The sequence below is a fragment of the Antedon bifida genome, chromosome 7, assembly GCF_963402885.1.
Source record: "Antedon bifida chromosome 7, ecAntBifi1.1, whole genome shotgun sequence".
Taxonomy (NCBI): Eukaryota; Metazoa; Echinodermata; class Crinoidea; order Comatulida; family Antedonidae; genus Antedon; species Antedon bifida.
The window spans coordinates 8,589,789-8,614,220 of NC_136232.1; the positions used below are offsets into that span (position 1 = coordinate 8,589,789).

Here is a 24,432-nt window from a genome sequence, read left to right on the forward strand (position 1 = left end):
ACTGCGCAAAAATGCGTTTTTGCGTGCGCAATTCTTAAAATGCGTAAAAAATATGAATTTTTTTTACAAATCGTATTCTACTCACCATCCTTAGTATATTCACCAAATTTGAGTCTGTTCCGACTTAAAATAACGCTATACGAGCAGGTTAAAAATGACAAAATGCGCACATTAATTGTACAAAAGTGCTAAAAATAGTAAAAAATAAGGCCTTTTTAAAATTAATATAACTCTTCAGAATGCACGATGACCCCCAATTTTTTTAACTTATTCTGGAAGCCAATGAGTTGTAGATATAAATGTATATACACATTAGACGTACAAAATGGTATGACGTCATCATTTGGCCACATGAATTTTTAAAATAGGGTTTTTTCCCCTTTTGTAATGGACCACCATATTCAACAGAGCGCAACTCGCTTATCTGTGATCGATTTTCTTTAAATTTTTAATATATTCTAACTCAACCAATTATGTTACTTATGAGTTGCCAATATTTTCATTTGGATGATGTCATCACGTCTTAAAATTTAAATAACGGTGGTTACGTAATTTCACCTACAAGGTATACTTGAATACCTTACAGCTCTTCTGAATTAAAGTTGACCTTGATGTTTATAACTTATTATGAGAGCTGGTGAAATGTAGATATGAATTATTATAAAAATTAAGCCTATCGGATGTTGTGACGTTATCATATGGCCAGTTGAAGTTAAAAAGTAGTTTTTTCATCTCTTTCGTCAAAGTTATACAATTTTTAAAGAGTGCGCACCGCCCTTCTACGTGCCAAATTTTCTTCCAATTGTTATATTTTATTGCTCAATTCATTATCTTTCGATATTGTTATCCACAAGTTTATTTTGATAATGTCATCAGTGCCGAAAAATTAGAACATGATGTGTGTCCGTAATTTCACCAATGCTACACTGTATATAGATATACAGTATATACTGTACATAATGTATATGGCATATAATAGGCACAGCACTATGTATAACCGTATAATAGGATGGCATACATCAACATTTTCTGATTGTATTTTAACATACGTGCATGTTTAAAAAATATTAATGTCAATAAAATTATAAAAATGATCAGCTATAATTCGTCAAAGTGACGAATTAAATTCTAGTTAGGTGATCATTTAGAATAAAATGATCACCTATTGTTATTGTACAAAATATTATTATTATTCTTCTTTCTGTACACTTTTTGTTTAACAATTATCTCAAAAAGTTGAATAACAATGATCACAAAAATTTCACAATGTCTTTCAAATACTTTAACTTAGCCATAATAAGCTTTTCAGCGTGATCACTCATCCGTGACGTCACGTATACGCCATTTTGTGAAATCACATTATCAATCATATGTCCATAATTCATTATCACATATTTATGAAATCCACTACACGTAAATTTCAGGTTAAGGTAAAAAATATTAACAAATAAAAACTTGCGCATCTCAAGGTCATGCACGTGAAATCGCGCGCAAAGATTTTAAAAAGCTTAAAATTAAGTTTTGATCAATTTAGAGCATGAATTAGGCCATTTGCGTGTTTCAAAAAATTACTGCGCAAAAACACGTTTTTGCGTACGCGATTCTTAGAAGGCGTAAAAAATGAAATTTGATGTATAAATCACATTCTACTCACAATTCTTAGTACATTCACCGATCTTGAGTCCATTCCGACTTAAAATAACGGTATACGAGCACGTTAAAAAAGACAAAATGCGCACATTAATTTCACAAAAGTGCTAAAAATGGTAAAAAATATGTCTTTTTTAAAATGAAAATAACTCTTCAGAATGCACGATGACCCCCAATTTGTTTAACTTATTCTGGAAGCCAATGAGTTGTAGATATAAATGTATATACACATTAGACGTACAAAATGGTATGACGTCATCATTTGGCCACATTAATTTTTAAAATAACGTTTTTTCCCCTTTTGTAATGGACCACCATATTCAACAGAGCGCAACTCGCTTATCTGTGATCGATTTTCTTTAAATTTTTAATATATTCTACCTCAACCAATTATGTTACTTAGGAGTTGCCAATATTTTCATTTGGATGATGTCATCACGTCTTAAAATTTAAATAACGGTGGTTACGTAATTTCACCTACAAGGTATACTTGAATACCTTACAGCTCTTCTGAATTAAAGTTGACCTTGATGTTTATAACTTATTATGAGAGCTGGTGAAATTTAGATATGAATTATTATAAAAATTAAGCCTATCGGATGTTGTGACGTTATCATATGGCCAGTTGAAGTTAAAAAGTAGTTTTTTCATCTCTTTCGTCAAAGTTATACAATTTTTAAAGAGCGCGCACAGCGCTTCTACGTGCCAAATTCTCTTCCAATTCTTATATTTATTTGCTCAATTCATGTTCTTTCGAAATTGCCATCTTCGAATTTATTTTGATAATTCCATCATACCAAAAAATTAGAACATGATATGTGTCCCGTGATTTCACCAATGCTACACAGTATATAGATATACAGTATATACTGTACATAATGTATATGGCATATAATAGGCACAGCACTATAGTATAACCGTATAATAGGATGGCATACATCAACATTTTCTGATTGTATTTTAAAATACGTGCATGTTTAAAAAATATTAATGTCAATAAAATTATAAAAATGATCACCTATAATTCGTCAAAGTGACGAATTAAATTCTAGTTATTATTATTCTTCTTCTTCTTCTTTCTGTACACTTTTGTTTAGCAATTATCTCAAAAAGTTGAATAACAATGATCACAAAAATTTCACAATGTCTTTCAAATACTTTAACTTAGCCATAATAAGCTTTTCAGCGTGATCACTCAACCGTGACGTCATTAATACGCGATTTTGTGAAATCACACTATCAATCATATCTCCATAACTCTTTATCACATATCAATAAAATTCACTATACGTAAACTTCAGGTGAAGGATAAAAATATTAACAAATAAAAACTTACATTTTTCAAGGTCATGCACGTGAAATTGCGCGTTAAAAATTTAAAAAGCTCCAAATTAAGTTTTGATCAATTTAGAGCATGAGTTAGGCCATTTGCGTGTTTCAAAAAATTACTGCGCAAAAATGCGTTTTTGCGTGCGCAATTCTTAAAATGCGTAAAAAATATGAATTTTTTTTACAAATCGTATTCTACTCACCATCCTTAGTACATTCACCAAATTTGAGTCTGTTCCGACTTAAAATAACGCTATACGAGCAGGTTAAAAATGACAAAATGCGCACATTAATTGTACAAAAGTGCTAAAAATGGTAAAAAATAAGGCCTTTTTAAAATTAATATAACTCTTCAGAATGCACGATGACCCCCAATTTTTTTAACTTATTCTGGAAGCCAATGAGTTGTAGATATAAATGTATATACACATTAGACGTACAAAATGGTATGACGTCATCATTTGGCCACATTAATTTTTAAAATAGGGTTTTTTCCCATTTTGTAATGGACCACCATATTCAACAGAGCGCAACTCGCTTATCTGTGATCGATTTTCTTTAAATTTTTAATATATTCTACCTCAACCAATTATGTTACTTATGAGTTGCCAATATTTTCATTTGGATGATGTCATCACGTCTTAAAATTTAAATAACGGTGGTTACGTAATTTCACCTACAAGGTATACTTGAATACCTTACAGCTCTTCTGAATTAAAGTTGACCTTGATGTTTATAACTTATTATGAGAGCTGGTGAAATGTAGATATGAATTATTATAGAAATTAAGCCTATCGGATGTTGTGACGTTATCATATGGCCAGTTGAAGTTAAAAAGTAGTTTTTTCATCTCTTTCGTCAAAGTTATACAATTTTTAAAGAGCGCGCACCGCCCTTCTACGTGCCAAATTTTCTTCCAATTGTTATATTTTATTGCTCAATTCATTATCTTTCGATATTGTAATCCACAAGTTTATTTTGATAATGTCATCAGTGCCGAAAAATTAGAACATGATGTGTGTCCGTAATTTCACCAATGCTACACTGTATATAGATATACAGTATATACTGTACATAATGTATATGGCATATAATAGGCACAGCACTATAGTATAACCGTATAATAGGATGGCATACATCAACATTTTCTGATTGTATTTTAAAATACGTGCATGTTTAAAAAATATTAATGTCAATAAAATAATAAAAATGATCACCTATAATTCGTCAAAGTGACGAATTAAATTCTAGTTATTGTTATTATTCTTCTTTCTGTACACTTTTTGTTTAACAATTATCTCAAAAAGTTGAATAACAATGATCACAAAAATTTCACAATGTCTTTCAAATACTTTAACTTAGCCATAATAAGCTTTTCAGCGTGATCACTCATCCGTGACGTCACGTATACGCGATTTTGTGAAATCACACTATCAATCATATCTCCATAACTCTTTATCACATATCAATAAAATTCACTATACGTAAACTTCAGGTGAAAGATAAAAATATTAACAAATAAAAACTTACATTTTTCAAGGTCATGCACGTGAAATTGCGCGTTAAAAATTTAAAAAGCTCCAAATTAAGTTTTGATCAATTTAGAGCATGAGTTAGGCCATTTGCGTGCTTCAAAAAATTACTGCGCAAAAATGCGTTTTTGCGTGCGCAATTCTTAAAATGCGTAAAAAATATGAATTTTTTTTACAAATCGTATTCTACTCACCATCCTTAGTACATTCACCAAATTTGAGTCTGTTCCGACTTAAAATAACGCTATACGAGCAGGTTAAAAATGACAAAATGCGCACATTAATTGTACAAAAGTGCTAAAAATAGTAAAAAATAAGGCCTTTTTAAAATTAATATAACTCTTCAGAATGCACGATGACCTCCAATTTGTTTAACTTATTCTGGAAGCCAATGAGTTGTAGATATAAATGTATATACACATTAGACGTACAAAATGGTATGACGTCATCATTTGGCCACATGAATTTTTAAAATAGGGTTTTTTCCCCTTTTGTAATGGACCACCATATTCAACAGAGCGCAACTCGCTTATCTGTGATCGATTTTCTTTAAATTTTTAATATATTCTACCTCAACCAATTATGTTACTTATGAGTTGCCAATATTTTCATTTGGATGATGTCATCACGTCTTAAAATTTAAATAACGGTGGTTACGTAATTTCACCTACAAGGTATACTTGAATACCTTACAGCTCTTCTGAATTAAAGTTGACCTTGATGTTTATAACTTATTATGAGAGCTGGTGAAATGTAGATATGAATTATTATAAAAATTAAGCCTATCGGATGTTGTGACGTTATCATATGGCCAGTTGAAGTTAAAAAGTATTTTTTTCATCTCTTTCGTCAAAGTTATACAATTTTTAAAGAGTGCGCACCGCCCTTCTACGTGCCAAATTTTCTTCCAATTGTTATATTTTATTGCTCAATTCATTATCTTTCGATATTGTTATCCACAAGTTTATTTTGATAATGTCATCAGTGCCGAAAAATTAGAACATGATGTGTGTCCGTAATTTCACCAATGCTACACTGTATATAGATATACAGTATATACTGTACATAATGTATATGGCATATAATAGGCACAGCACTATGTATAACCGTATAATAGGATGGCATACATCAACATTTTCTGATTGTATTTTAACATACGTGCATGTTTAAAAAATATTAATGTCAATAAAATTATAAAAATGATCACCTATAATTCGTCAAAGTGACGAATTAAATTCTAGTTAGGTGATCATTTAGAATAAAATGATCACCTATTGTTATTGTACAAAATCTTTATTATTAGGTGATCATTTAGAATAAAATGATCACCTATTGTTATTGTACAAAATCTTTATTATTGTTATTATTATTATTCTTCTTTCTGTACACTTTTGTTTAACAAATATCTCAAAAAGTTGAATGGCAATGATCACAAAAATTTCACAATGTCTTTTAAATACTTTAACTTAGCCATAATAAGCTTTTCAGCGTATTCACTCAACCGTGACGTCATTAATACGCGATTTTGTGAAATCACACTATCAATCATATCTCCATAACTCTTTATCACATATCAATAAAATTCACTATACGTAAACTTCAGGTTAAGGATAAAAATATTAACAAATAAAAACTTACATTTTTCAAGGTCATGCACGTGAAATTGCGCGTTAAAAATTTAAAAAGCTCCAAATTAAGTTTTGATCAATTTAGAGCATGAGTTAGGCCATTTGCGTGTTTCAAAAAATTACTGCGCAAAAATGCGTTTTTGCGTGCGCAATTCTTAAAATGCGTAAAAAATATGAATTTTTTTTACAAATCGTATTCTACTCACCATCCTTAGTACATTCACCAAATTTGAATCTGTTCCGACTTAAAATAACGCTATACGAGCAGGTTAAAAATGACAAAATGCGCACATTAATTGTACAAAAGTGCTAAAAATAGTAAAAAATAAGGCCTTTTTAAAATTAATATAACTCTTCAGAATGCACGATGACCCCCAATTTTTTTAACTTATTCTGGAAGCCAATGAGTTGTAGATATAAATGTATATACACATTAGACGTACAAAATGGTATGACGTCATCATTTGGCCACATGAATTTTTAAAATAGGGTTTTTTCCCCTTTTGTAATGGACCACCATATTCAACAGAGCGCAACTCGCTTATCTGCGATCGATTTTCTTTAAATTTTTAATATATTCTACCTCAACCAATTATGTTACTTATGAGTTGCCAATATTTTTATTTGGATGATGTCATCACGTCTTAAAATTTAAATAACGGTGGTTACGTAATTTCACCTACAAGGTATACTTGATTACCTTACAGCTCTTCTGAATTAAAGTTGACCTTGATGTTTATAACTTATTATGAGAGCTGGTGAAATGTAGATATGAATTATTATAAAAATTAAGCCTATCGGATGTTTTGACGTTATCATATGGCCAGTTGAAGTTAAAAAGTAGTTTTTTCATCTCTTTCGTCAAAGTTATACAATTTTTAAAGAGCGCGCACCGCCCTTCTACGTGCCAAATTTTCTTCCAATTGTTATATTTTATTGCTCAATTCATTATCTTTCGATATTGTCATCCACAAGTTTATTTTGATAATTTCATCAGTGCCGAAAAATTAGAACATGATGTGTGTCCGTAATTTCACCAATGCTACACTGTATATAGATATACAGTATATACTGTACATAATGTATATGGCATATAATAGGCACAGCACTATAGTATAACCGTATAATAGGATGGCATACATCAACATTTTATGATTGTATTTTAACATACGTGCATGTTTAAAAAATATTAATGTCAATAAAATTATAAAAATGATCACCTATAATTCGTCAAAGTGACGAATTAAATTCTAGTTGTTATTATTATTATTCTTCTTCTTCTTCTTCTTTCTGTACACTTTTTGTTTAACAATTATCTCAAAAAGTTGAATAACAATGATCACAAAAATTTCACAATGTCTTTCAAATACTTTAACTTAGCCATAATAAGCTTTTCAGCGTGATCACTCATCCGTGACGTCACGTATACGCCATTTTGTGAAATCACACTATCAATCATATCTCCATAACTCTTTATCACATATCAATAAAATTCACTATACGTAAACTTCAGGTGAAGGATAAAAATATTAACAAATAAAAACTTACATTTTTCAAGGTCATGCACGTGAAATTGCGCGTTAAAAATTTAAAAAGCTCCAAATTAAGTTTTGATCAATTTAGAGCATGAGTTAGGCCATTTGCGTGTTTCAAAAAATTACTGCGCAAAAATGCGTTTTTGCGTGCGCAATTCTTAAAATGCCTAAAAAATATGAATTTTTTTTACAAATCGTATTCTACTCACTATCCTTAGTACATTCACCAAATTTGAGTCTGTTCCGACTTAAAATAACGTTATACGAGCAGAATAAAAATGACAAAATGCGCACATTAATTGTACAAAAGTGCTAAAAATGGTAAAAAATAAGGCCTTTTTAAAATTAATATAACTCTTCAGAATGCACGATGACCCCCAATTTTTTTAACTTATTCTGGAAGCCAATGAGTTGTAGATATAAATGTATATACACATTAGACGTACAAAATGGTATGACGTCATCATTTGGCCACATGAATTTTTAAAATAGGGTTTTTTCCCCTTTTGTAATGGACCACCATATTTAACAGAGTCCAACTCGCTTATCTGTGATCGATTTTCTTTAAATTTTTAATATATTCTACCTCAACCAATTATGTTACTTATGAGTTGCCAATATTTTCATTAGGATGATGTCATCACGTCTTCAAATTTAAATAACGGTGGTTACGTAATTTCACCTACAAGGTATACTTGAATACCTTACAGCTCTTCTGAATTAAAGTTGACCTTGATGTTTATAACTTATTATGAGAGCTGGTGAAATGTAGATATGAATTATTATAAAAATTAAGCCTATCGGATGTTGTGACGTTATCATATGGCCAGTTGAAGTTAAAAAGTAGTTTTTTCATCTCTTTCGTTAAAGTTATACAATTTTTAAAGAGCGCGCACCGCCCTTCTACGTGCCAAATTTTCTTCCAATTGTTATATTTTATTGCTCAATTCATTATCCTTCGATATTGTTATCCACAAGTTTATTTTGATAATGTCATCAGTGCCGAAAAATTAGAACATGATGTGTGTCCGTAATTTCACAAATGCTACACTGTATATAGATATACAGTATATACTGTACATAATGTATATGGCATATAATAGGCACAGCACTATAGTATAACCGTATAATAGGATGGCATACATCAACATTTTCCGATCGTATGTTAACGTACGTGCATGTTTAAAAAATATTAATGTCAATAAAATTATAAAAATGATCACCTATAATTCGTCAAAGTGACGAATTAAATTCTAGTTATTCTTCTTTCTGTACACTTTTGTTTAACAAATATCTCAAAAAGTTGAATGGCAATGATCACAAAAATTTCACAATGTCTTTTAAATACTTTAACTTAGCCATAATAAGCTTTTCAGCGTGATCACTCAACCGTGACGTCATTAATACGCGATTTTGTGAAATCACACTATCAATCATATCTCCATAACTCTTTATCACATATCAATAAAATTCACTATACGTAAACTTCAGGTGAAGGATAAAAATGTTAACAAATAAAAACTTACATTTTTCAAGGTCATGCACGTGAAATTGCGCGTTAAAAATTTAAAAAGCTCCAAATTAAGTTTTGATCAATTTAGAGCATGAGTTAGGCCATTTGCGTGTTTCAAAAAATTACTGCGCAAAAATGCGTTTTTGCGTGCGCAATTCTTAAAATGCGTAAAAAATATGAATTTTTTTTACAAATCGTATTCTACTCACCATCCTTAGTACATTCACCAAATTTGAATCTGTTCCGACTTAAAATAACGCTATACGAGCAGGTTAAAAATGACAAAATGCGCACATTAATTGTACAAAAGTGCTAAAAATAGTAAAAAATAAGGCCTTTTTAAAATTAATATAACTCTTCAGAATGCACGATGACCCCCAATTTTTTTAACTTATTCTGGAAGCCAATGAGTTGTAGATATAAATGTATATACACATTAGACGTACAAAATGGTATGACGTCATCATTTGGCCACATGAATTTTTAAAATAGGGTTTTTTCCCCTTTTGTAATGGACCACCATATTCAACAGAGCGCAACTCGCTTATCTGTGATCGATTTTCTTTAAATTTTTAATATATTCTACCTCAACCAATTATGTTACTTATGAGTTGCCAATATTTTTATTTGGATGATGTCATCACGTCTTAAAATTTAAATAACGGTGGTTACGTAATTTCACCTACAAGGTATACTTGAATACCTTACAGCTCTTCTGAATTAAAGTTGACCTTGATGTTTATAACTTATTATGAGAGCTGGTGAAATGTAGATATGAATTATTATAAAAATTAAGCCTATCGGATGTTGTGACGTTATCATATGGCCAGTTGAAGTTAAAAAGTAGTTTTTTCATCTCTTTCGTCAAAGTTATACAATTTTTAAAGAGCGCGCACCGCCCTTCTACGTGCCAAATTTTCTTCCAATTGTTATATTTTATTGCTCAATTCATTATCTTTCGATATTGTTATCCACAAGTTTATTTTGATAATGTCATCAGTGCCGAAAAATTAGAACATGATGTGTGTCCGTAATTTCACCAATGCTACACTGTATATAGATATACAGTATATACTGTACATAATGTATATGGCATATAATAGGCACAGCACTATAGTATAACCGTATAATAGGATGGCATACATCAACATTTTATGATTGTATTTTAACATACGTGCATGTTTAAAAAATATTAATGTCAATAAAATTATAAAAATGATCACCTATAATTCGTCAAAGTGACGAATTAAATTCTAGTTTTGTATTATCATTGTATCAATTTGTTTTGTTGGGAACCCCTTTGGAAAGAGCCTTTGGGCCTAAAGGGTTATCCCCTGCTTCCCATGTTTAATTTCTCAAGTTTAATGTTTGTATTATTCTATGTAATTAATATCATTCAAATATTATACTGTTTTATAAATTGTACTGTTCTTGGAAACTTACTTACTTACTTACTAAGAATTAGGTTATTGTTTGAGACCCTCTGTGCTATCTTCTTTGTGAAAAATTATCTTTGACTCTAGCATAAGATTAAAAAAACAAAAACTAAATTAGGACCTTAATTGAGCTTACAGACGCCCATAACTAATTGTAATTTGCTTCTCTCTTTCAGGTATTTTTCCAGAACCTGATAAAGATCCAGTCATTCAGATAGCCAACATGGTTATATGCCAGGGGCAGAAGGACCCATTTGTTCGTAACGTCTTCACACTCAACTCGTGTGCACCCATAGTTGGAAGTGATGTGTTGTCCTTCATGAATGAGAGAGATTTACTAAAGGTACATATTTCAATCAATCAAAATCAACATTTATTTCCAAAAAGGTGGTGTCACCAAAAAAGCAAAAGCTTGTGTCAGGGACGCCAAAACAAAACATTCAAAAGCAAACAGAACATATATATAAGACACAGAAATGAAAATAACAATAAAACGTAAAGCGGTACATATCAATTGCAGTATAAATCATATTAATACATTTTCACTATTGCTAAAGGTATTTGTGCCATAATGTCTTTAAATGTGCCCAAATATGGTAGTGATATGCCCAACTATGGTAGTGATATGACATCATCATGTCCATATTTGGGCACATCACACTTATTTTTCTTTGAAGCTCTGTCTACACTATCAAACTTTATATGAATTTGATGTACCCATATATGAACATGATGATGTATAAGTTGTGCATATAACTACAGTACCATATTATTTGGGCACATCATACTTTTTTGTCACATAAAGTTCGATAGTGTAGACAGAGGTTAAATCCACATACACATTTTCTGAATCCAGATTTTTTTTTTATAAAGATTGCCTTTAATTATGTATAGTGAATTATTATAAATGTTATTGTATCTTTTTCTATTAAAGAGTTGGTCAGAATTTATTAAGGACGTTGACCCTGACATTATTACTGGATACAACATCCAGAACTTTGACATGCCGTACCTACTGAACCGTGCAGCTGCGTTGAAAGTTAAGGAGTTCCCGTTTTTAGCACGTATCCTAAACACACGCAGCGTTATCAAAGATTCAACATTTCAGTCCAAGCAGATGGGGAAGAGAGAGAACAAAGTTGTAAATATTGAGGGCAGAGTTCAATTCGATTTATTCCAGGTAAATATTCAAGACACCTTCCCTACGTTTTTTAGATCTAATTTAAGATCACAAACTATATTTAATGTAAAAATAATACTATATGGTCCTATTGCGATAACTTTTTTCGTCTTTAAACGGTTAAAAATGTGAAAAATAAGTCGATTCTAATAATTATAGCGGCCCGCTATAAATCCCAAAATGCATTGCACACGGATTGATATTTTTGCTTTTTTTTCACCCACTTTTCGAACGATGTTCGTACGTTACCGATGTTTACTAGCTAGGCCTGGCCTAAGACCGTCCACGAGAGGTCAATCGCCGCGAGCTACTTAGGTAGTGCATTGTATCTGTCTTTTTATCATAATTTACCAAAAAACGTACATTTAAGACAAGGAATGACATGGTTTAATGTTTTTAAAGTAATATATATGTATTATTTTTACAAAACGTAACAAATTGTAGGGAAGGTGTCTTTAACCTTTTTAACAGCTACCAGTGACAAATCCAGGATTTTGAAATAGATCGCCCAGGGCCTAAACAGGGAGAAATAAAGTGATGAACTTAATCTAATGTCCTATCTTTTGCCTTGTATTTTCAAAGGGCCCTTGAAGCTGCCTATGATAATTGTTGTCAAAAAGTGTGACATTTATGTACAGGTTTTCTTGCTTCAATTATACTCTCCAGTAAGGATTTTTTTGTTTTTGTTCTTTTACAGATTCTTTTGCGGGATTATAAATTGCGTTCGTACAGACTGAACGCTGTCAGTTTTCACTTCCTGGAGGAACAAAAGGAAGATGTACAACATTCAATCATTACAGATCTACAAGTAAGAAAAGATACTAAATAATTGTTATACCCGATTCACACATGCAACACAAATAGAAGAATATCTTGTAGGATAATCTTACTGAGTTACAGTGCTTTCACACACGGTATAATGTAATGTAAAGGCTGTGTAAAGCTCTGTCTACACTATCAAACTAGTTTGACAAAAAAAGTGTGGTGTACCAAATTATGGTAGTAATATGACATCATGTCCATATATGAGCATATAACATTTTCTTATCACATAAAGTTTGATAGTGTAGTTTGAATAACTTTTTAAATATATACGTGTTACACCGCTGTTACATGAATGTAATCTTTTAGAGGCCTCCAAAAATTACCAACTTCATCCACAATTTTACATCGATCTAATGATTTTATTTACTATGGTTCTTCAAGGATATCAATACATTACAATGTTACATTTGGTAAGAGTAGTATAGTGTGAATCGGGTGTAAGTCTAATTTAGTAAACATTAACTTAGTTTCAATAACCGTATCTCCAGTGTACACATCTAGATCATGTGCACTTTAAAGAACCTAGTACATCTTTCCAGATGAGTAGGAGGTTATCCCTGTGTACTAGTACATCACATCCACTGATCATAACTGGGCCCTCCGGGAGACTAGTCTTTGACTGAATAGGTCACCCAGTATAAATAAAAAAAATATTTTTTTCAATTTCTAGAATGGTTCCAATCAGACTAGGCGTAGACTAGCCGTGTACTGTCTTAAAGACGCCATGTTACCCATTCGTCTCCTTGAAAAACTCATGTGTATTATCAACTACATGGAGATGGCCAGAGTGACGGGCGTACCGATGACTTATCTGCTTTCTAGAGGGCAGCAGATTAAGGTTGTATCGCAGTTGTTGAGGCATTCTAAGGAACAGGATTTGTTAATGCCAACTCAAAAAGTGGACACTGGTGATGATTATGTAGGAGCTACTGTTATTGAACCAGAAAAAGGGTAAATATGTTTCAGTTGAATCAACAGAATAGAGGGCGACACATCAATTTTCATTTTCATTATAGTAGAAGCTTACCTTAATGACCAATGTCTCCCTTGAATAGTGCTTTTAAAACATATATATATTTACCATATTTATATATATTTTCTTAATATGGTGTCTCCTAAATGGGGGTGTTCAATGGAGGTGTTCTAATGTCTATTTTGTTCTAAAACTGGAAAAAGCCTAATTATCTTTATTTAACAATAGAGGGCGCATCACTTAATGAAAAAAACCAATACAGAGAGAATTTTGAAACTTGATATTTTTATAAAACAATAAGTAACTCGTAACCCGCCAGGAATAATAGAGAAAATCAATAAATATGAAATGGAAAAGATTTAAAAAATTTAAAAATAACTATGACTATGATTTTATATTTTCTTCTTGCGTCGTGTTTGTTTGATTTGTTGATTATATTTTGTAAAATGTATCTTTTGCCTGAATAAATAATAAATAATAATAATAACTGAAAAAATTGTCACCCTCAATTTTTAGTTATAATTAATTTTTAATTATTTTTTTTAATTTTCAGGTACTACAATATTCCAATTGCAACGTTAGATTTTTCCTCCTTGTATCCGTCCATCATGCAGGCTCACAATCTTTGTTATACTTCACTTCTTTCACAGGGTATGCGGGAAAAGTAAGTGTACAATTGTTTGTTTGGTAATGTTATAACCAAGTTTACTTAAAGATGTATTGTCCCCCAAAAACATGAAAAATGAAGATTAATTAAATCAGACTTTGATTAGGTTATTTTGTAGTTTTAATAAGGTTAATCACTTTCGTAGGAAAAAACGGAAAAAATAAATGTTTTCACTTATAAAATGACAAAATAAATGGTTAAATTCAACCAAAAACTCATTGGCTGGCAGCCAATTTGACTATATTTTGCTTTAAATGACAGTTTTTTAATAGGTAAATACATTTTTTTTCGATCCAATTTTTGGTCAAAGTGGATAACTATTATGTAACATTAAAAATGGCATATTCAACAAACAAAATTTTAAAAATTATTTTTCAGGGGGACAATACATCTTTAAGTAATCTTTTTGCATATTTGCAAATATTTTATTTATTATAATAATAATTAAAAAATTAATCTGTATGTTTTGCGAAAGTTCTTGATTTCCCTTTAATCCGAAGATTTAATAGCTTGTGAAAAAAGATGATTTAAATTTTATCAGGAGACATCATGCAATTTATGCAAGAATTAGTCTGCCAAAAGTCTGTGGTATAATTTGACTTAAAAATATTTTCTTGATAAATATTGTTGATATTTGACCCGACCTAGATAATTTGATATTAATGCACCAAATACAAACCTATATGATTAAAAAAACATGCAAAATTCTGAAATAATAATAATAATATTGAAACTAAAATTAACAGGTGTTTTTTATTTTCTTCATTCAGAGATTAGTCTGTCACTTGATCTATTTACAGGAAGTATTAAAATAATAAATGTGAATTTATCTTGAAAAACCATTAGATTAGACCAATAGATATGTAGATTATTTTGTGCAACATTTTTAATATATTAACTTCCCTCTCTTTGTTTTCCTTTGTCTTAAATTTAATGCCATATTAGTTAATTTTTATCAAATCGAAACTATTTACAGATTGAATCCGGATGAGTACATCAAAACACCTTCTGGGAACTATTTTGTTAAGGCATCTGTACGTAAAGGTCTACTTCCTGTCGTCTTAGCTGGATTGCTCTCTGCAAGGAAAAAGTACAGTCATACAAATTGTTATATTTTTTATCGATTACCTTAAACAACATCTTTGTTATCTTTTTACTTCCAATTCCTTCTTTCATTCCCATCACACACGTACTAAAAATAAATTATCAATACCTTCCCATAGAACAAATTCTTTCCAACATTCGATACTCTGGACCCACCCTTTGGAACAACCTACCACCCTCCATCTCAGAATCTGCTTCCCCAAAGATACTTCTCTCAAAATTAAAAAAATACACCTTTTCTACTTATTAAATGTTCATTAAGCGGTCGACATGTTTCGATCTGCAGTACCAACTGATTTGATTTTTTCTGTTATTCATATTTTAGATTATGAAATTTATTATTATTTTCTATAATGCATTTCTTTTCTTTTTTTATTTGTGTTAAGGCTCACCCAACTCAAGATGTTTCCCAACATCTTTCAGGGCTTTTGCCTTCATTTTCTGAAACATATTTTTATAATTCTGTACTATCCTGTTTCTTGTTTTCCTATGTATTCAGATTTTGTAAATAAATGTTTATTGAATTGAATTGAATTGAATTGGAATAAAATAAAAGATAAATAAATGATATGTATATTACATTTACCATTACAATTATTTGTTAATGGAAAAAAAGAAAAAAAGAGTGAAATGCATAATGCATGTCACTGACCTATTGTTGAGCTCCTATTACTCTTTACACTCAATATGTCTCCTATTCCCGTTGTCTCTAAAGCTCTGTCTACACTATCAAACTATTTGACAAAAAAAGTGTGATGTGCCCAAATATGGCAGTGATATTCCCAAATATGGTAGTGATGACATTATCATGTCCATATTTGCCACATCACATTTTTTTCTCACATACAGTTGATTATTTTAATATTAATATACTATTTTATAAAAGCCTTTGATTATCATTGTACTAGATAATTAACAGCAAATAAAACAATTTTTTTTAGAGCTAAAACAGAACTAAAGAAAGAGACTGACCCATTCAGAAAGAAGGTACTGGATGGCCGCCAGTTAGCTTTGAAAATCAGTGCCAACTCTGTGTATGGCTTCACAGGGGCTCAAGTTGGCAAGCTACCATGTTTAGAGATCTCACAGGTACTTTAAATATATTTAAATAAAATATAATAATTAAAATGGTCAATAAATTTATTGTTAGATTGTTAGAGTAAAATTTAAAAAGAGTAGAGATGAAGAGTAAAGATTATTTGTGCATTTTGCAAGTAAAAAAATCAGGCATTTGTAATGTTATGTCATATATTTCATTTCATTTATTTATTTGACCAACTAACCATAATATAAAATATACAGAGATGAATTGGTCAGGGACTGCTAAAGTAAATAAGATTACTATAACTACAAGAGTCAGCAGTCCCATATATATTATATAAATATATATCATATTTTTCTGTCCTGTACTGCAGTATCAATTGGAATGAATTCTATATAAAAACTTGCATTTCAGAGCGTAACAGCATTTGGAAGAATGATGATTGAACGAACCAAAGACTTTGTGGAATCTAAGTACACAGTTGCAAATGGTTATCAACACGATGCAAAGGTACATTAGCAATGGTAGATTGGTAGTTAACATGTTTACCATAATTCCGGGTTCAACCTTAAGCTAGTGCCAGGGTTCAATCTTAAGCTAGTATCTGGGTTCAATCTTAAGCTAGTGTCAGGGTTCAATCTTAAGCTAGTGTCAGGGTTCAATCTTAAGCTAGTGTCAGGGTTCAATCTTAAGCTAGTGTCAGGGTTCAATCTTAACCTAGTGTCCGGGTTCAATCTTAAGCTAGTGTCAGGGTTCAATCTTAAGCTAGTGTCAGGGTTCAATCTTAAGCTAGTGTCAGGGTTCAATCTTAAGCTAGTGTCAGGGTTCAATCTTAACCTAGTGTCCGGGTTCAATCTTAAGCTAGTGTCAAGGTTTAATCCTGACCTAGTTGTTTGTTTTTATATATTTAGGCAAATTGCCAAGAATCAATTATTTAGTTATAAACTGTTGTTTATCATTAGAAGAAATCCTGACACTGACAGGACTTGAACCCAGGACCCTTGGATTGGTAGCTAAGAATCAACTCCAACAACAACAACAGTACAGTACAACTGTTTCTCCATTCCCTAAACTTCAAATGAACCTTTAGGATGGCGAGTTACTTGCTGTTGGATGTGTAGTTCATTACATTTTTATAACTATTACAGTAATAATTAAAATCATTGCTTTATTCTGAAATAATTTCTAACATTTGTAGGTAATTTATGGCGACACAGATTCTGTTATGATTAAGTTTGGTGTAGATACTGTCCAGGCAAGCATTGACCTGGGAAAAGAAGCTGCAGAGTGGATAACAAAGGAGTTCCCAGATCCGTGCAAGTTGGAATTTGAAAAAGTACATTTATTTTTCTTTTTATAATAAACGTTTTTTAAATGTTAATTTTATCCTTTTTTTATTCATAAATTGTTATATTTATTTTATTTTTTTCAGGTTTATTTTCCTTACTTATTAATCAATAAGAAACGGTATGCAGGATTGTATTTCACAAAAGCTGATGTTCATGATAAGATGGATTGCAAAGGGATAGAGACGGTCCGTCGGGATAACAGTCCACTTGTTGCAAACCTCATAAACACTTGTCTCCAGAAAATATTAATCGAAAGGTATGTGATATCTTCTGCAAAATTATGTTATATATATATATATATAGGTATAGAGAAGCTCTAAAAGTAATATACTGGGATTTAATTGATTTATATTAAAAATACTCCAACCAAGATTCAAACCCAGAACCTTCTCTTCTCTTAACATTTATTTATATTCGCAGTTTGATTTGTTTGATAACTAACTAGTTTTTCAGTAGCTAAAATTGAGCGTTATAACGTTTTATTCTTTTAATCATTAGAGACCCTGACGGCGCTGTTGAGCATGCGAAGCAGACAATATCCGACCTCTTGTGTAATCGGGTTGATATCTCTCAGCTTGTCATCACGAAAGAGCTAACGAAGACTGGGGAAGAGTATGCTGGGAAACAAGCGCATGTTGAGTTAGCGGCAAGGTTTGTGAATTGATGTTATATTATAAGAAATTATGAGTGAACTTGTATTATTGTGTGTTTATATTATTGGCTATGGCTTATAATAGTTTATTAGTAACCCACTTATATATATAAGTATATTAAAGTTATATTGTCCCCCTGCAAAAATAATTGTTCACAATTTTGTTGTTGAATATGTCATTTAATGTCACATAATAGTTATTCCCTTTGACCAAAAATAAAAATTTACCTGAAAAAAAAGTGAAAAAATGTTATTTTTCCATGGAATGCATTACTTTTATTAAAATTACAAAATGTAAGTTTGATTTTATTAATCTTCATTTTTCATGTTTTTGGGGACAATACATCTTTAACAAGAAATGTTATATGGAATTTTTATTAATCACACTGAAATTTTTGTTCTAAATGGTTCAACTTTAAATGCAAAACTTGGTATGTAAAAGTAAACTTTATTACCAGCAATTCACAACCTAATCTAATCATTGGTAGTAATTAGCCAATCAGAAACCTTTCATATATATTTTTAACATTATCAACCAATCTACAAGCTATGTGTGATTTCAGTCAACCAATCAGGACTATTTTTGTATTCTCTGATGTGTTTTCAGCCAATGAGAAAATGTGTTATGACAGTGTTTTGGATCAACCCATCTCTTGGTTCCCACTAGAACACGACGCAAGGACGTAGATGCAACATAATCGAGTCGAGCAATGACAAGTGACTGATCGAATAATCCATCACTTGTGATTGGTCAAATTCCTTACCTTGCTTTACGTCGTTGTGTCTCTAACGTGAACCAAGCATTATTGTTGAACTTATTTCAAGTTCACAGTCAGAAATTCAATGAACTTAAAACTTAATAATGAACATATTGTGATGGAATGTTATCTAATCAATAAAACCACATTTTTAATCTAATAATGGAGATGGACATTTTTAGAACAAAATTAGAAATATCGAACAATATAATATTGTTTGTATAAAAATGATTTAACAATTGTATACTTGTTTTTTTTCATATGATGTTAAATCATTCAAAATATGAAATGTATTCATATTTTTTTTTTTGGACTTTAAAGATGTATTGTCCCCCTAAAACATAAAAACGAAGATTAATTACATCAGACTTTGAATAGGTTATTTTGTAGTTTTAATCAAGTTAATCAATTGCGTAGAAAAAAAAAAAAAAAAAAAAATTATTTTTTCACTAAAATGACAAAATAAATGGTTAAATTCAACCAAAAATTCATTGGCTGGCAGCCAATTTGACGATTTTTTGCTTTAAATTACAGTTTTTTCAGGTAAATAATTTTTTTTTCAATCCAAGTTTTGGTCAAAGTGGATAACTATTATATGATAATATTAAAATGGCATAATAAAAAAAAAGTGTAAAAAAATTTTTTTTTCAGGGACAATACATCTTTAAATGTTGACATATTTTTAAAGAGATCTCTTGTCCACTATTCAACTTTTAAAACAGCAAATATTTGTCATTGTTTTCTGTATTGAATGATTATACCTTTACATGAACAACTTTATGGTTCTTTTTTGGAACTACTAAATTTACTGAAAAAGGATGCAGATTTTAATTAAAATTACTATAATCCTTTTTGTGTGTAGAATGCGTAAAAGAGATGCTGGAAGTGCGCCAACACTTGGGGACCGTGTACCATATGTTATCGTCTCCGCATCAAAGGGTGCTGCGGCTTACGAGAAATCGGAGGTATTGTTTTTGTTCATATTAAAATATGGAGTATTCCGTGGTCAGAGACATTATCTCATACAACAATCTGAACTTCTTTTTAATGAGCTATGCTCAACACGATATTGGGTATGAAAACTTCTTCTAATTTTGTATAATTTAAAATGTATTTGTTTATTTTTATTTATCAGTGTGTGTTTGTTTTTGTAGGATCCTATCTATGTTCTTGAGAATAATATTCCAATTGACACAAAGTATTATTTAGATAATCAACTTAAAGGACCTCTGTTGCGTATCTTTGAACCGGTTCTTGGTGAAGCCAAAGCTCTTTCTGTTCTCTTCAGTAAGTCTATTTTCACACTGTACAACTTACAATTAGTTAAAGCGACGCCCCGCAAATTATGGGCCGCGGCCCAAAACATGTTTTGGGCTGCATGGTGGCTTGAGAAATTACACAAAAAAAACCAAAATAATGTTTGAGAATTGTAAGCGCCTTTATTTTAATCATGGAGAAATAAGTTTGGTTTGGTTAATTTGAAAGGCACTGCTGCATGCGGTCTATTGCATTTCCAGGAATTAAGAATAGGTGTTATTTTAAAAACTAGTTTGTTCCATTATTATAACTTCTATACCAATGTGAGAACAAATTATTAGGTTAAAAAACCAAATATATTTTACTTTTTAAGAGGGTGACCACACTAGAACAAAGACTTTAGTAACGTCGAAGGTCGGAGGGTTGTCAGCATTCACAAAAAAGCGCAGTACTTGTATAGGATGCCGTACACCATTGGATCGCGACAATATAGCTGTGTGTCAATACTGTAAGGAGAAAGAATCCGAGTTATACCAAAAAGAGGTACATTTTGATATTATTTATTTGTAATTTGATACAATACTTACAATAGCGTAAGTACATTAACCGAATTGTGGCATATAAGGATACAAATGTAGAACACAAATCCCTGGATACCGCTGATTCCGGGAATCCAGGTCATTTATGGAAATGTTTGTATGAAAACATGAAATAATAATGATACATTTTTTGCAAAATATGTTTAAAAAAAAAATCATGATTTTTTATAAAATTGTTTATGCTGCCCTCTAGTGTCAATATTGGTAACTGGATAAAATAAGAACAAAATCTTTTCAGGTGAAAAAACCTAAAAATGTTTTTCTATAGTAAAAAGTTGCAGTATTTAGCTCTGTCTACACTATCAAATTTTATGTGACATTTTTATCATGAAAAAGTTGGCGGGACCAACTTCTGTTTAAGCTGTATGCGCACACAATGTCAAGATGTAGCTTGTTTGTTTAGGTGCTCAGCTTCTGATACCAGAGTCCTGGGTTCAAATCCTGTCAGATGCCAGGATTTTTTCTTCAATCTTTATCAACTTCACTCTCTAGTAGAGTATCTTTTATATATGTTTGTCTTTGTGTTTATTTAAGGAGGGGGTGGAGGTTTCTTTTATAGCCACTGTCTGGAGACTTTTCTCCAAACTGTCGTAGAATAAAATATAAATAAATGTAAATCCTAAAATAAATTGAAATTGGTTAACCTTCCTGAAACTAGATTCCTTGAATGAAGCCTCTCTCAAAACCAGAAGGTAGACCATCACAAATTGTTTTATACAGCGTAAAATCCATTGCTTGCAATTCCTTCGCAACAATGTCTGTTTTTGTAAGAGTTGATCTATTAGTTGTTAGTGTACTGTATTATTACCTAAATATGAACAGTTAAAAAAACAAATATAGATTTGATTAAATCCTCATAATGTGGTAGTCCGATTTGTTTATGTTGAAATCATCTAAAGTTGACTGTAAGATTTGAACTTTTTTCCTGTAGGAAACAAAACAACTTATAATGTGGTTGGAAATGAAATAGGAGTAAGCCAAAAATAAGAGCACTTGTGAATATTGATGACATAAACATATAGAGACGAAGATGTTATTTCACAACGTACATGTTTTTCTCAAAAGGGCATACACTTTTACACGAATCCAATATTTACCCAGGTTTTTTTTATTTTTCAGTTTCGGCCTAACCTTTTCTTAATTCTGCTTATAACCAAGGCAATCTAACAACAGGATACTGATCTCTCCTTGCAAAGATAGGAACTCTTAACAGTCCTTTGATCTTATGTCTGGCTGCGACAAAGATTAGCAGTACTGTACAATATTCTCTGTGACACGCGGTGTCTGTTAAGGGGCCTGGAACTGATTGTGCCGCAGCCACAGATAAACCCTTTGATCTCTGGAGCTCAGCATCCTGTTGTTAGATTGCCTTTTTATAACTAAGCACATTTTGAAGCAGAAAATGGGCTATATTTAAGCATTATGAATAGGTTTAAAAACTTTCTAAAAACTCTGCCAATACCAGAATTTTCTTGAAGTCCAAAAGGTTGCAAATTCTTTTTTATAATTAAAAATACATTCTGAATACCAGAATAACTGGAAAACCAGACATATTAGAGTAACCCAAGGGTTCCGGTATTTGGATACTTTCCTATGACTTATTATAGCTACCTGTCAAAAAACCCAAAAACCTATTTTTATTGTTACTACCGGTAACCCATTATTATATATATATACACAAAGCCACAAATTTGTCCTGTCTAGAACTGGTTTAGAATGCACGTCATCATTACTCATTGTACAACTGTCATATTTTTAGTTTCACAGACTCCCCATATCTATGACCACTAATGTTGCTTTGCTAAGAGAAGTGTCTGGGCTAACCTTTTTTATTCCACCTTATTTATAGAGGGTGACCCTAAAAAGTGTATGCTGACAATCAAGGGGCCCTCGTTATGATAACTTTCTGTGTGTGACAGTGGCTTTGTGTGTACTAGTAGACTGGGGTAACCCCCTACTCATCACATCTTTAAAATGCACACATTAGCCAGATGAGTACACTGGACCTACAGTTTATAGACCTTATCCGAGAAGACTCGTTCTACCACCAGAACCATGGAGCGAGTGAGGCTCGAAATCTTGCCGATGTTATGGCTAGGTATTACGGTTCCACTGTCTTGACCACTCATTCGCTCAGAATGGGCAAAGACATTTCCAGTTAATGACCATTGTATGTGATGGGGACACATTATAACAAGCCTCTTAGACTCTTATTATAGACTGACACGGCTAGCCTAAATATGCATTCTTAAAATGAAGATTTTTCAAATTGACCACTAAACCCCTGTCACAAAATGATGTATATTTAAAGAAATCTGCACTTTCAAAGGACTGTTTTTTTAGCATATTGTACTAACACCAGATATGGCTTTCCCTGCGTCTTTCCCTAAACCTTCAAGATACTAGGAAATCACACAAAAAAATGAATCCTTAAATAAAAGAACTTTCAAATTGACCACTAAACCCCTGTCACAAAACGATGTATATTTAAAGAAATCTGCACTTTCAAAGAACTGTTTTTTAGCATATTGTACTATAACACCATATATGGCTTTCCCTGTGTCTTTCCCTAAACCTTCAAGATACTAGGAAATCACACAAAATTAATCCTTAAATAAAAGAACTTTCAAATTGACCACTAAACCCCTGTCACAAAACGATGTATATTTAAAGAAATCTGCACTTTCAAAGAACTGTTTTTTTAGCATATTGTACTATAACACCATATATGGCTTTCCCTGTGTCTTTCCCTAAACCTTCAAGATACTAGGAAATCACACAAAATTAATCCTTAAATAAAAGAACTTTCAAATTGACCACTAAACCCCTGTCACAAAACGATGTATATTTAAAGAAATCTGCACTTTGAAAGAACTGTTGTTTAGCATATTGTACTAACACCAGATATGGCTTTCCCTGCGTCTTTCCGTGAACCTACAAGATACTGTAATAGGAAATCGCACAGGAAATGCAAGATTAGAGGTCTTGGAATGATTGAGTTGTTCATACCATCGTAAGCAACGCTCGTATCTAACTATTGTCTTAGTTTGATGCAAAAATAGTTCTTTGAATTTCAAACTGGGAAAGCACGGATCAGAGATCTTGGAATTTAGATTTTTTGATATGTGTGTGGTAAACAATCTTGTCTCACAAATGTAATTAGTCATAGTTCATGCGAAATTGTGAGATTAATCTGCTGAAGGTTAATCATTCAAGAATGTCAAATAAGGCCTGATAAATTCTTAAAATCTTGAAATAATTTTATTTGAGTTAATAATATTAAATAGATTAATAATTTAGCTATATTTTGTATATTTACATCTTAGAGCAAATGAGGTTTATGAAATTTATTTTCTGTTTTTTGTTTTTAATTAATAAAATGAAAATTATTATTATTTAAAAA

The 24,432-nt window shown here is 31.3% G+C and overlaps 1 protein-coding gene across 2 annotated transcripts in view; it reads left to right on the forward strand.

Annotated features, from left to right (window-relative positions):
- LOC144849037 (DNA polymerase delta catalytic subunit-like) overlaps positions 1 to 24,432 on the forward strand; it is a 37,015-nt gene that overhangs the window by 9,181 nt on the left and 3,402 nt on the right. For both annotated transcript variants that reach the window (XM_078705991.1, XM_078705992.1), the window contains exons 7-20: positions 10,800 to 10,966; positions 11,558 to 11,803; positions 12,501 to 12,611; positions 13,299 to 13,579; positions 14,155 to 14,265; positions 15,245 to 15,358; positions 16,314 to 16,461; positions 16,829 to 16,924; positions 17,613 to 17,750; positions 17,847 to 18,019; positions 18,262 to 18,414; positions 20,036 to 20,138; positions 20,328 to 20,460; positions 20,804 to 20,973. In XM_078705991.1, the coding sequence (XP_078562117.1) occupies positions 10,800 to 10,966; positions 11,558 to 11,803; positions 12,501 to 12,611; positions 13,299 to 13,579; positions 14,155 to 14,265; positions 15,245 to 15,358; positions 16,314 to 16,461; positions 16,829 to 16,924; positions 17,613 to 17,750; positions 17,847 to 18,019; positions 18,262 to 18,414; positions 20,036 to 20,138; positions 20,328 to 20,460; positions 20,804 to 20,973 (2,144 nt within the window). The remainder of the gene's footprint in view (positions 1 to 10,799; positions 10,967 to 11,557; positions 11,804 to 12,500; positions 12,612 to 13,298; positions 13,580 to 14,154; positions 14,266 to 15,244; positions 15,359 to 16,313; positions 16,462 to 16,828; positions 16,925 to 17,612; positions 17,751 to 17,846; positions 18,020 to 18,261; positions 18,415 to 20,035; positions 20,139 to 20,327; positions 20,461 to 20,803; positions 20,974 to 24,432) is intronic.